Source organism: Phoxinus phoxinus (genome assembly GCF_949152265.1).
Source record: "Phoxinus phoxinus genome assembly, chromosome: 11".
NCBI lineage: Eukaryota > Metazoa > Chordata > Actinopteri > Cypriniformes > Leuciscidae > Phoxinus > Phoxinus phoxinus.
Window position 1 is genome coordinate 22,120,685 of NC_136886.1, and position 13,713 is coordinate 22,134,397.

Genomic DNA, 13,713 nt, shown 5'->3' on the forward strand with positions numbered 1-13,713 from the left:
AAACAATTAAAATGCATTGTTAGTTTTTAAGACATAATTATTATCATTAGCCTGCTTTTGCGGCAAGATTTATGGATGGGATATATTCCTCCATGCACCCAGTACTTAAGCAGAAATTAATAAACGTGTGATTAGTCGACTAGTAAAATCTTTAGTATATGGCAACTCTAATCAATACATTTACTATAGTTTACATTATTTAATTAATAATAAGTATCCAGCTCTTTACATTCAATTTGTGTTAACAATTAGTTAATGAACTAATCAACTAATAAAACATTTACTTTAGCCTATATTGAAGATTGTTGTATCTTCTGTTATAAAGATGAAGATTGACATTTCGTTAATTTAAAAAAATAAGCACATAATGTTGTAAAAATGTTCTTTTAGATGTTCTGTGTTTACTACTTTTTGAATTTTGTATAATAACATAGGCTATCTAAGTAATGAAGATATATTAACAAAAACATTGTATATATTAGCTATATATAAAACATATCCTATATAAAATAAAAAAAGGTCCTCCTTGATCAATTTTGCCTGTGGCCCCCATTCAGTGCTGGTTCGCCTCTGTCTTGATGAATAAGGGTCTGATTACACCTGGCTAGTTCATGCGTGTTCTGTGATCTGATAGCTATCTGATCGTGAAAAGACCAGGTCTAACTGCCCTCCGAAACGCATTCGAGACTAATTTAAATCCGATTTCTCAAAACACTTCAGGGGGTCTGGGCCACATTCCAGACAAAACTGGACAAGTGTAAATGCATCTTGATGAAACCACATATGTAAATTTTACTCCTCCCAAAAAATGCTCAAAATAAATAAACGTGCGAGAGCATGTTATAGGCTATATGTAATGTTATAGCCAGATATGACGACGCTACTGCAACACGCATCACTGCAGCTGAGCATCTACTCATCAAGTCAACATGCAAACTATCGCAAATCAAAGTGAAAGTAAGTCGCAGACGCTCAACACACAATCAGCTTTATTAAAAGTGAAGAACCAAAATTCTTACCAAGGCTGTTAGCCGCTCTCTCTCTTATTGCGGTCTTTGATTTTTACATTTTAGCTGATAAAATGCAGCTCATATCTGTTGTTTTCGGTGACGTGCACTCCATTAAATCTGCATATAGCTCGGGAATTGAAGATCGGATTTAAATCCATTTTGCAAAAACACATGTGAACATTGTAAATGGAATCGTTTTGATAAATCAGAGAGCTATTTGATCTGAGAAGACGCATTAAGTGGCCAGGTGTAAACAGCCCCTAAATGTACAAAGGTAGCACGCGTTACTTGTGTTTTTCAGACACGTTTACAGTCGTTTTATACATGTGCTTATGCGATATCGCAGTTTTTGATCGTGGATGATTTGATGTCTCCACTCCATCTGCTTTTGAAGAAATATGGTAGTATCGTGTTACAGCGCACATTCTATCAGCTGCAGTTCTGGCGCCTCAGTCCCAATACTGTAAATCTCGACGTACATTCACATCACATGTTAATGCAGCGGTAGAGTTACACTCACAGGACACTTCACTTATTCGCAATCACAAAAGTTCATTATTTGTTTCTGGTCAGTTCAGCTAAGAGTCTGGAGGCTACTTGCTTGTCTTTGCGTTCATTTGGGGATTCATTTTGTCAGCGTAAAAGGGGGTTTCCCGGTTGGCGGTCTCCTCGTGCCTGGATAGATGTCTTGGGCGGCCAATCACGTGGTGTGTTGGCGGATGGATGGAAGGTCTTTGAAGTTGGAAGTGGGCTTTACAGTCGAATCGTTTAAACGAAACTTTGCAGCAAAACTTAACTTAGAACCGAGACTTTCAATGGAAAAGAAAAGAAAACTAAGGAAAAGAAAGAAAAGTGAGATGAGTTGTTAGATGGCTTGACTGAAGCTGTTTAAAGGATTAGTTCACTTTTAAAATGAAAATTCTGTCATCATATACTCACCCTTAAGTTGTTTCAAACCTGTATGAATTTCTTTCCTCTGCTGAACACAAAGGAAGATATTTAGAAGAATGTCGGTAACCAGACAGTTTTTGGTTCCCAATGACTACAATAGTATATTTTTTTCCTACTATGGCAGTCATTGGGAACCAAAAACTGTCTGGTTACCGACATTCTTCTTAATATCTTCCTTTGTGTTCAGCAGAGGAAAGAAATTCATACAGGTTTGAAACAACTTAAGGGTGAGTATATGATGACAGAATTTTCATTTTAAAAGTGAACTAATCCTTTAACCCATGTTCTTCTGATCTTGATTTGGGTTCTTTCGTCCGCTCGTCTACATGGTTAGTTGTGAGTCTGGTGTAAATCTACTCTTCAAACGGTCTTCTTCTCCCCCAAATCTTTGATCGGGTCCTAAGATTTTAAACTCAAAATGTTGGTCCAGCCTCCTGGATGAGTTCTGACCAATTAGACACTGTCTTTATTTGAGAGGGGGCATTATCTTCACCAGTCATTATAAATCATGCGTTATCTGTGATCTCTTCACTCTCCAGCTCGAGCAGAGTACAGAGTGTACAGTTTAGACATGATTCCTATTTTAAGAACACAAAAACATTTTACACAGATTTCAATCAAGCCATCTTCTGAATTAAGAATATATGATCGTACTGATAGGAAACAAGACACACTTCGATTAAAATATCTAATAGTTAAAACAATTACATGACTTATATGTGATCTAAGCATAATAGACACATACAGAGGTTGCAGACACAATATAGAATTATGTAGTTGAACGATGTTTGATTATAAGTTCGTCAATAATTGTTTTGGGATGATTTTATGTAATTTATAATGTAAAGTCTCAGTCTCTGTGGTTTTGAGAGATCTCAACCATGAGGTTGTTCAAAGGTCCTCAAGAAGAAGGAGGTCTGTTTTAAATCCTTTAGGCATTAAACAACCTCTGCCGTTATCTTGTTGGGTCCCGAGCTGTGCTATCTGTGAACCAATCAGTCTTTTCCAAACTATCTAACTTGACACGTTCTTCCTTTAGTTGGCTCATCTCTTTGAAGCTTGCATGGCCATAAAGTTCTTACTGGGGGTTTTTCGTTGGCAAGCGTAGACTGGCTGGAGCCTGGGTTTTATGGTTCTGGATTGGTGATTTGAGGTCTGGGGTGTTGAGTTCTGTGTGGAATTATGTTTGAACGAATCACCTGGAAGATTAATTTGTGTTTGGTTCATCCTCAAATCCTACATAGTTATTGTTTTTTTGTTTTTATTTTTTTATTTCAGTTAACGACAATGTTTTTTTTCCCACCTAGTTTTATCGTTTGTTTTCATTAACGATTATAACCTTGGTTCACATAGGTAGTAATACAATAAAAGTCACCAAGTTTCATCCCATTCCGATGAAGCAAAAAAAAATTAAATTTCAAAACGTATACATTTTTGGTAATTTTTGTCCAAAGAGGACAAGAGGGTTAAGGCTTCCTTTTGGAATTGCATTGGCTCCTGAATAATAAAACGGTGTACATGATTTATGAACACATAGAAGATGTTGATACATCGATGGATGATATAATTGTCTGGGGAGCTTCGAAAGAAGAACATGATGCAAGGTTAAGAAGGGTTCTGGAAGCAACCAGGCGTGCAAATTTGAAATGGAATAGAAAAAAGTGCCAATTGGGGGTGACTGAGTTAACGTTCTTGGGTAACATCATTAATAGTGCTGGAGTGCGACCAGATCCCATTAAGATCTCTGCTATCGAACATATGCCAAGACTGCAATGAGTAAAAATTTTTCAGAGATTCATGGGTATGTTGAACTAAATGAGTAAATTCATAACTAATCTGTCTGAGAAGATAGCTCCATTAAGATGGCTAACTGAGAAAAATAAGGAATGGAATTGGAACCATGAACAGGAGTCTGCATGGCAACATTTGAAAGTGATCTTAACTAAAGAGCCAATCTTGAAATTTTATGACCCCAAACGTTCTATTAAAATTTCAGCTGATGCTTCACAGACAGGATTGGGAGCAGTACTTCTTCAGGATTATAATGGAACCTGGCAACCAGTTGCATATGCCTCACGTTCGATGACTGATGCGGAGTGTAGATATGCTCAAATTGAAAAATAGTTGCTTAGTATTACTTTTGCTTGTGAGAGATTTCATCAATTTGTGGCAGGACAGACTGTTGATGTTAAAACTGACCATAAACCATTGATTGCATTTTTCAAAAAAATATCTTAATTGTCCATTGAGAATCCAAAGAATGATGATCAGATTGCAACGTTATGCATTAACTGTATTTTATACACCAGGTAAATTAATGTTTGTGGCAGACACCTTGTCCAGAGCCGTAGACCCATCTACACCCTCGAGTGGAAAGTTGACTGAGGACATTCAAGCATATGTGAACATGATCGTAGAAGCTTTACCTGTTGCTGATTCCAAAATGAAACTGATCTACAAAGAGACAGAACAAGACCAAACACTCAGGTGAAATACCATTGCATAAATGGTTGGCCAGATGTGAAGCAAAATTGTGTTGAAGTTGTTCATGAATTTTAGACCTGCAAGTCTGAATTGGAAATAAAGTAGTGATTCCGAAAAATCTGAGAAATGAGATGTAGAACAAAATCCATGAAGGCCATTGGGGAATTGAGAAGTGTAAAAAAAGAGCCTGTGAAGTCATGTATTGGCCTGGAATCAATCAGGACATCACAATTGCATTGTCCAAAATGTCAGACATGTGCCAGATATCAATTCAATAATCCAAGAGAGCCACTAAAGTCACATCCGGTACCTGAAAGACCATACCAAAAAGTAGGTGCAGACATGTTAACATGTCATGGGAAAAATTACCTCTTGGTTACGTATTATTATTCATTTTATCCAGAAGTGTGTGCGTTAAGCACAACTACGGCAGAAAATGTTATTTCATGCCTGAAATCAATCTTTCCTCGACATGGAGTACCAACTGAAGTTTTTACAGATAATGGCCCTCAATTTGTTAATGCTAGTTTCCAGAGTTTTTCAAAAGACTGGGACTTCAGACATACAACATCAAGTCCATATTTCCCCCAGTCTAGTGGAAAAATCAGTTAGAGTTGTGAAAAGGTTGATGCAAAAGGCAGTAGATGGTGGAAGTAGTTTTTACATGGGTGTGGAAACTCCCCGGCATATATTTTGATGGGACGACGTCTTCGTTCTAATTTACCCATGTCTGAGGATCTTCTCGTGACAGACTTTCTTTGAAAGTCAAAGAATTCAAAAAACAACAAAAGGCTAAGCAAAAGATCTATTATGATAAAGGAACTCCTCAATTGCCTCAACTTCATGCTGGTGAGGAGGTCAGATTTAAAAATAAAACTCATATCTGGAATCAGAAAGGCATTGTACTTGAACAAATTCAACCAAGGTCCTATAATGTTGAAACTACAAGTGGCGTTGTGTTAAGGAGGAATCGTCAACATCTGTTGACAGATTTATCAGCTGAATTAGAACAACCTGAAAAGACTGAGATACCATTGAGAAGATCTGTTCGTGAATGGAAATGCCCTGAAAGACTTATTGAAACATGCTGAAAGTTGAAATAGTCCTGACAAACTTGTTGCAAAAGACTGAAATAATCACATAGGTGTAATTGTATATTTCAAATCATGTTTGTATTATGCTTAGAAGTTTAAATGGGTAACACTTTACAATAAGGTTCATTAGTTAATGTATTAACTAACATGAACTAACCATGAGCAATACTGCTGTATTTGGTAATCTTTGTTAACATTAGTTAATAGAAATACAGCTGTTCATTGTTTGTTCATTTTAGTTCACAGTGCATGAACTAATGTGCACAATATTTTAATGAAGTATTAGTAAATGTTGAAATTAACATTAACAAAGATTAATAAATGCTGTATACGTGCAATTAATTATTAGTTCATGTTAACTAATGTAGTTAACTAATGTTAACTAACGAACCTTATTGGAAAGTGTTACCTTTAAATGTTTATATTTAATGGAAGGTTGCAATTAACCCCCTGGGGTCAGCAATCACGCCGGCGTGATCTGCTAGCTTTTTTTCTTATCAGAGTCAAAAGAGACTAAAAATACTCTGTTGATTTTGATCTTACATAAAAGTGTTATACACCATTCAAACCGGTTAAATGTATTTTATTTGTGTACACTCATAATAAAAACAAAATGTTGTGTTTTTCGTAAAATAAAGAAAATAAACATGATGTGCATTCTGCGGTCTCTCTCAATGAGAAGTTCATTCTGAAACGCGATAGAAAATGACCAGGAACTCAGTATAGTTTCTCAAACGTGTCCTAATTAACTCTAATGTGACCACACCCATGCGCGCACGAACATTGACATGCAAATGATCCATGTGGAGGAACGCGAAAATGTAAACGCCCTCATTACCTAAAAACAAAGAATCAGAGACTCCAGTAACGTACTCCTCTCTGCTTTTCGTCAAGTTTGAAAGACTGCGTTTGTGCTGTGCCGTTTACCTTGGATAGCCTCAGGATTAGAAGAACGCGATTTGAGCAAATTGGAGAAAGATTTTTAAGGTAAGACATGTTAAACTGGTGGCAGACTAAAATGTAGGCTACGTTATGAAATGAGATTGGAGTAAAAACACAAAGCCTAATGTCGTACATGTATGCGTTTCTACATATAGACAGAAACATGTTGAAATGTGAACTAAATTGGTAGGCAACCTTTCAATGTTTCAAACCTTAATTTATATAGGCCTACATGTACGACACAAGGATGATTTTATGTTCGATAATAAAACAGCATGATATAAAAGTAGGCTAGTATTACAGTGTTTACTCTAATACGGTGAATATTATAATGTTTAAACCTGTGTTTACTGTTAAATACTGTGTTTGTGGATATCTGCTCAAACGTAGATGTATATGGTAACAATAATATTTCATAGTTTGGAGCGGCTCGATCGCTTCAGTGAATGTTTTCTGCACGCATTGTGAGTTTGAGTCAGTCTGTTTTCCATTTTCATTAGGCTTCATGTTTTTACTCCAATCTCATTTCATAACTTCATAACGGATAGAAACATTTGAAGTAACATATGATAATCAATATATGTTTTTCTAGTGTAGTGTTACTGAAGTGTTCATTTTTAAGTCACCTGCTAAAGGCTATTGTTAATATTATTTTATGCAGCCCTGCACGTATATGCCTACAAGGCAGAAGATACCTGGTGTTCATTATTTAATACGTGTGTGTGTGTGTGTTTTGTAAATTTTTAAAAGCAATTTTAACCAGAAAAATGTACAATGTATTCCCAAAATCGTGCAGTGCTATAGTTTCTTGAAAACAGCATGTTCACAGGTTTATTTTTTTAAACGGGGACCAGATGCCACTGATGGAGTCCTGCTCACTTCAACATCCACATGTCTCTGTACATGAACATGGGAAAATGAAAAATCAAACACCTTGGAGATGGCAGGTATTTACTATGTTTCAGGAATGGCACAAAGGTGTGTGACTGTTCAAGTATCTGTCTTTAGATCAGTGTTCAATAATGTGCTTTTTTTCCTTTGTTGTGAATCTTTGGATTATGTTGTGTTGTAAATAAATCCAAACAATCAAAAAGTCATTCTTTTTTAAATTCACTCCTCATTCTTTTTACAAGGCTCCTCATAATGATAGCACCTGATAGAGCCATTATGCGAGGGTCTTTGTCTTTCTCAGGTGTGAAACACTCAATATTCATGACGAGTCACGCCTCCTCGCATAAAGGTTTGTTACACAAAACATGTCTTACAAATTTTAAACCATTATATTGTTTTATCTGAATGAGTAGGCAGGATGATTTTCACATAGTTTTGGAGCAAATATTATAGGCTACGTGATACAATTTTCAAAAGTCTTGTCAAGAAATAATCAGTGTGCGTTTCATGACCTTATTCAGTGACATATTTATTTTTAATTTTTTTCACAAACCACGCATAAACGTTATTATCTCAAAACCACAAACTTTTACATACATGCTGCTTACATATGTATTATTAGCAGAGTTTGTGCTAAATACAGTGTAATCAGACTTTAGCCATAAAAATGTCACAAGTAACAGAAATAAGCACAAATTTCAGAGCATGTCAGAGCACCTCCAGGGCCCAGACAACACCTCAGACCCCAGAGGGTTAATGTTTATAAGTAATTTAAAAAAGAAAGAAAAAAAAAATAGTTGCTGGTTTTATGGTGTAGTGGCAACCCTGTCTAGTTTATGTTTGCGCATGTGCAGAGAGTGAGGAGGAGATTGGCATAGTGTGCGTGGTGACAGCACGCAACTGTGAAGGATACTAATAAATGTAAACGTTACTCTTCAATTGATCAGGAGTCTGAGTGATTGATAAAGGAACATCCCTACCAAAACAGAGTGGAACCGGTTTTCAATTCCCATCCCTACTCGTCATAGTCACGATGATGCCCATGCTGCTGCTTTTTTGAGTCCTTTACACATTTGTTCTTATATCTCTTCACGAGTTCTCAACTGGTCAAAATACCATCATATGTCCAGCACACAACATTATTTTGAATGTTCAGTAAATTCTGTCACAAAAAATACATTATAATAACCGGCCATTCAGTTTGTGAGCATTGTTTTGAACATTTTTGTGAAAAATGCTTATGTGAACGCTAAGCGGACCAGGACTAAAGTTTTTTTTTATCCGTCCGGACCAAACGAACCGAACTACAAGTGTGAAGACACCCTTATTGAGAGCAAACAGGACTGAATAGGTACCATTCACTCAGAAAGCATAAGGAAAAACTACATACCATACACTCTCCTCCAAGGAAGTCAGGGATGATCTCTTTATCAATGTAGTCTACAAGGCCGCCTGGACCCTGGTAGTCATTTCCCGCATAGATCAGAAACTTCTTTCGTGTATTCTCATCAATGAAAGGGCTCACCTGTAAACACAGATGGCAGGAGGACAGTTGACAGATACATAATATGCTTCCTTTTGGATGAACTCATGCTACGAATAACAAGGTGACTAATTTCTAGATGAGAGGCTATTACTTCAAGCAATTATTTTTATATTAGGACTGTGTATATATATTGTGGGGGGGGGAGATAAGGCACAGTGCTTAACATGAACAAATAAATGTCATGTTAAAAGCCCATCCCCCATCTCTAGTTGAGGAGAGAAGCAAAAGCAAACAATGGTGTCCCTCACCAGCGTCCACAAGACAGGAAACACTCTGGGAGCTCTGAGGATGAGCAGACGGCCTAGAGTTTCAGGGTAATTGGCCTCCACTACCTCAATAATCCTCAGCAGAGCTTTGACTCCAGGGCGCCACAGATGCCTCATATTGAGCCCCTCAAGATCAACCAAACATGTCCAGCAACTACAGAATGAGAAAAAGTGAATTACCACCTCATTACTGAAAAATGTCACCTAGCTTTTCAGTAGTGAACTATTGCAGGGCACCGCTGACAACACATTTTTGTACATTTATTTTTCGGTCAGCAAGTGTTTGTCTGTCTGTACAGTGTGTGCATGTAGAGAGAGAGCGGGATAAAGAAAGTGCTTTCAATAGATAATAAATGGTAATTTGGTAGGAAAGGCATAGAAATTGTTCATAATTTTTATCCAATTGTTTGTCATTTGTTTGCTGGGTCAGTGTATTTGTGGGTTTTGGTTTATTTGCTATTGTAATGTAGGCTGTAAGGACCTTTGAAAAAAACTGAAATAATTGAACATTAGTCAACCCATCAGAATTAAGCATTCAACAGCCCCATGGTATAAATGTAAATTAATTTAACAGCAACTTTATGGTTACAGAGGGCAAATGTGTCAGTACTGTCAGTACCTAATTGGCCGACCAAAGACTTTGGTGTTCTCCTCGCATCGTCGCAGACCCTCTTCATTGATAGACAGCACCTAAACATTCACAAATGTTGTTACTTTGTTTAGATCCATATGAATTGAATTAGTGGTGGACAAAATTCACAAATCAAGTACATCAGTAAAAGTACAGATACCCTAATGAAATATTACTCCAGCATTAAGTACTCCTTTTTAATTTGAATTAAGTAAAAGCACAAAAGTAGTTGATTTTTAATGTACTTGAGTACTAAAATTAAAAAGTACTGATTGATGAATATGTATTTATTTTACAATTTTATATACTCCATTCTACTGCTGAGGTGGAGGTGGGGATATAATGTACTTGACACACTGATAGAGATAAATAGGATACAGTTCAATACTGATCTGAAAGTAAGAATACTTTATTTTACTATGAAAACTTGTCATACACTACTGATAATTCATACTAATAATTACTAATAACTCAAGTAAGAATAACAAGTAATAATAAGTAACATAATATAAATTAAACATGATATAAAAACAGACATCACATAGGGCAAAACGTGTTAAAATGTTAAGAAGAACGCTATGCAAACATACTAGTTTAATATAATTTGAAACTGCTACAGCAGCGGGGAAGATTTGTGAATTCACTGAATTGTTAACTGGATATTTGCTCTGATTCATTTGAATCAGTGAGTTGTTGACTTGAGAACAAATGCAAACAGATCAGCCCCATTCTCAAATGAATCGTTCAGTAGGATTTGCAAACCAATTTAACAGGTTATTTGAAGAATCAGCTAATTTATGAATTGGACAGTGCTATCTCGTCTCAGGGCAGGTGACGATTTCTTCAGTTCAAAATAATGAGGAACTACATGTTTTTATGAAATGTAGTGGAGTTAAAAATATACGATATTATGGTTTTGAATGTAGTAAAGTAAAAGTTTCCCAAAATAAAAATACTCCAATAAAGTACAGTTACTGAATGGAAAACACCAGAAAGATGCTGAAAAATGTTGGTTATTGAATCTCTAACATGTCTAAGGAGAGATTCTTCTCCAAGTGCTCGAACCAGTCCTTTAGTGTCCATATGTCCTAGGCGTAGGATATACAGAGGCCGGCCATCTATAGAAAGAAACACAAGTGTTTAAGAATGTGGAAATACAATACACTCTACATCACCATCATATCTTGCCAAACCACAACACCATGACATGTTCAGCTGAAAAATGTAACTGAAAGAAAATATAAACAAGTGCAAACAACTTCTCACAGGTAAACACATTCTCTGTTAGTGGAGCTATCTTGAAAAACAGGTCAGGTCATCGTCATTTATATAGCGCTTTTAACAATGTAGATTGCTTCAAAGCTGCTTTACAGAGATAAACGTATAATTTAAGGTGACAGATTGTTTTGGCTTTATAGCGGTTCCTGAATAATGTTATTTTCCACAACGCTTTATCTGTAGAGTGGTAAAGGGATCCTCCATAGGGAGAGACTAGTTGGCACTTCAGCACTGCGTTGTCATCGGGTCCAGGCGAATGTCCTTCGTCAGATCTGGATACGGCCTGGATCTGGCAGGCAGCGGGAAAACCTCGGGATAAACAAAGACACTAAAATTAGCGCAGATGCCATTCTTCTTATGATGTAACGAGTACATCAGGATTTAAGGGAAGTGTTCCCAGTTCCGGCTGACCTAATCTATGCAGCCTAACATTGAGTTATAGAAGTCTATAATGCATTATGTGAATGCTAGGTCAAAGAGATGTGTCTTTAATCTAGCTTTGAACTGACAGAGTGTGTCTGCTTCCCGGACAATGGTAGGAAGACTGTTCCTAAGTTTTGGTGCTAAATAGGAAAAGGATCTAACTGGCCGAAATTTTGAGATCGCAATAGACGTGAAGGACAATAATGCGTTAAGAGCTCGCTCAAGTACTGCGGAGCTAGACCATTTAGTGCTTTGTAAGTAATCAGCAATATTTTAAAATGTATACGATGTTTAATAGGCAGCCAATGCAGTGTTGACAGAACGGGGCTAATATGGTCATACTTCCTGGTTTTGGTAAGAACTCGAGCTGTTGCGTTTTGAACTAGCTGTAGTTTGTTTGGTAAGCGTGCAGGGCAACCACCCAGTAGAGCATTACAATAATCTAGCCTTCAGGTCATGAACGCATGAACTAATTGTTCCGCATTTGTCAATGAGAGCATATGGTGTAATTTAGATATATTTTTAAGATGGAAAAATGCGGTTTTACAGATACTAGACACGTGACTTTCAAATGAAAGATTGGTATCAAAGAGCACACCCAGGATCCTAACCGATGACGAAGACTTAACAGAGCAGCCATCAAGTGTTAGACCAAGGGTGGGCAAACTATGGCCCGTTAGGCTGTTTAATCCGGCCCGTCGAGTATTTAAAATATTGTCTTAAAGATCGCATTCATTTAGCCTTTTTCTTGCAATACTTTGCGTTATATATATATATATTGAGTTGCATATATTTGACAATCGGAATATTAGATATTTCATGCCATAGCTAACAAATTTGTGAATATTTTGAATTAAAAAGGATAAATGAAATAAAAGCAGATCATCATTCATTCAGCGCTGTTGTGGCTGCGGTGTGTCACGTGACAAGCAAAGACGCGTCACTAGGGATGGGAACCGAGAACCGATTCTTCTTCAGAACCGGTGCCCAGTGAATCGATTCCTTGGAACCGTTAGCATGCCTGCGTATCGATTCCGTGTATCGGTTCCGCTCGTTGCAAATGTGTCATGATGTCACACACGCGCCCGCGCGCACATATACACTCACTCACTAGCGCTCACACGCTATCTCGCGCTCACGCACACACTCTCGCTCACTCATAAGCGCACATACACACTCTCTCGCGCTCACTCACACACACGTGTGGACGTTTTTTGTACAAAAGGAAATTACTAGTCATCCATTTTTTTATATCAGCTATACATTCCGTTAATTTTGTGAATTGGTACGTTTCGTTAGGTTTTGAAGAAATATACAGCTGAGTATCGTCGGCATAACAGTGAAAGCTAATTCCATGTTCCATGTGACTCTAACGAGAGCTGTCTCGGTACTATGGTACGGTCTAAATCCGGACTGAAAATCCTCGCAGATATCATTTCTTTCTAGAAAGCACAGTTGTGAGGATACTGCTTTTTCTAAATATCTTTGATCAAGTTGGGTTTTTTTAACAAGCGGTTTAATCATAGTTAGCTTATAGGTTTTTGGTACGTATCCTAGAGACAAAGATGAATTAATGATATTAAGAAGAGGATCTATGACATCTGGAAGCATCTCTTTCAGCAGCTTAGTCGGTATAGGGTCTAACATACAAGTTGTCGATTTAGATGATTTGATGAGTTTGCAAAATTCTTCCTCTCCTATAGCAACAAATGAATCAAATTTTCCCTCAGGGAGACTACAATGCACTTCCTGATGCGATACTGTAGTAGACGGTTGCATAGTTATAATTTTGTCCCTGATATTATCGATCTTATAAGTGATAAGAGTTCATAAAGTCATTACTGCTGTGTTGCTTGGAAACTTCTGGGCTTGAAGCTTTCTTTTTCGTCAGTTTAGCCACTGTTTCAAATAAATACCTAGGATTGTTTATTTTCTTCTAATAGGGTTGAAAAATAAGCAGATCTAGCAGCTTTTAAAGCCTCTCTGTAAGAAATCGAGCTCTCCTTCCATGAAATACGAAATACCTCTATAGTTTTGTTTTCTTCCAGTTGCGCTCCATTTTTCTAGCTGCTCTCTTAAGGGCCTGAATGTGCTCGTTGTGCCACGGCGTTGGACTACGGTTCTTTAATCTTCTTTAAGCGCAACGGAGGAACTGTGTCTAAAGTGCTGGAAAAGAGAGAGTTAAAAGTTTCTGTTG

The 13,713-nt window shown here is 37.1% G+C and overlaps 1 protein-coding gene across 6 annotated transcripts in view; it reads right to left on the bottom strand.

The window, feature by feature from the left end:
• The window catches only part of LOC307007413 (SEC14-like protein 1), a 254,101-nt gene that overhangs the window by 70,218 nt on the left and 170,170 nt on the right, over positions 1-13,713 (bottom strand). For all 6 annotated transcript variants that reach the window (XM_079629446.1, XM_079629445.1, XM_079629442.1 and 3 more), the window contains 4 exons: positions 10,845-10,933; positions 9,804-9,874; positions 9,167-9,338; positions 8,763-8,897 (listed from right to left, as the gene is read on the bottom strand). In XM_079629446.1, the coding sequence (XP_079485572.1) occupies positions 8,763-8,897; positions 9,167-9,338; positions 9,804-9,874; positions 10,845-10,933 (467 nt within the window). The remainder of the gene's footprint in view (positions 1-8,762; positions 8,898-9,166; positions 9,339-9,803; positions 9,875-10,844; positions 10,934-13,713) is intronic.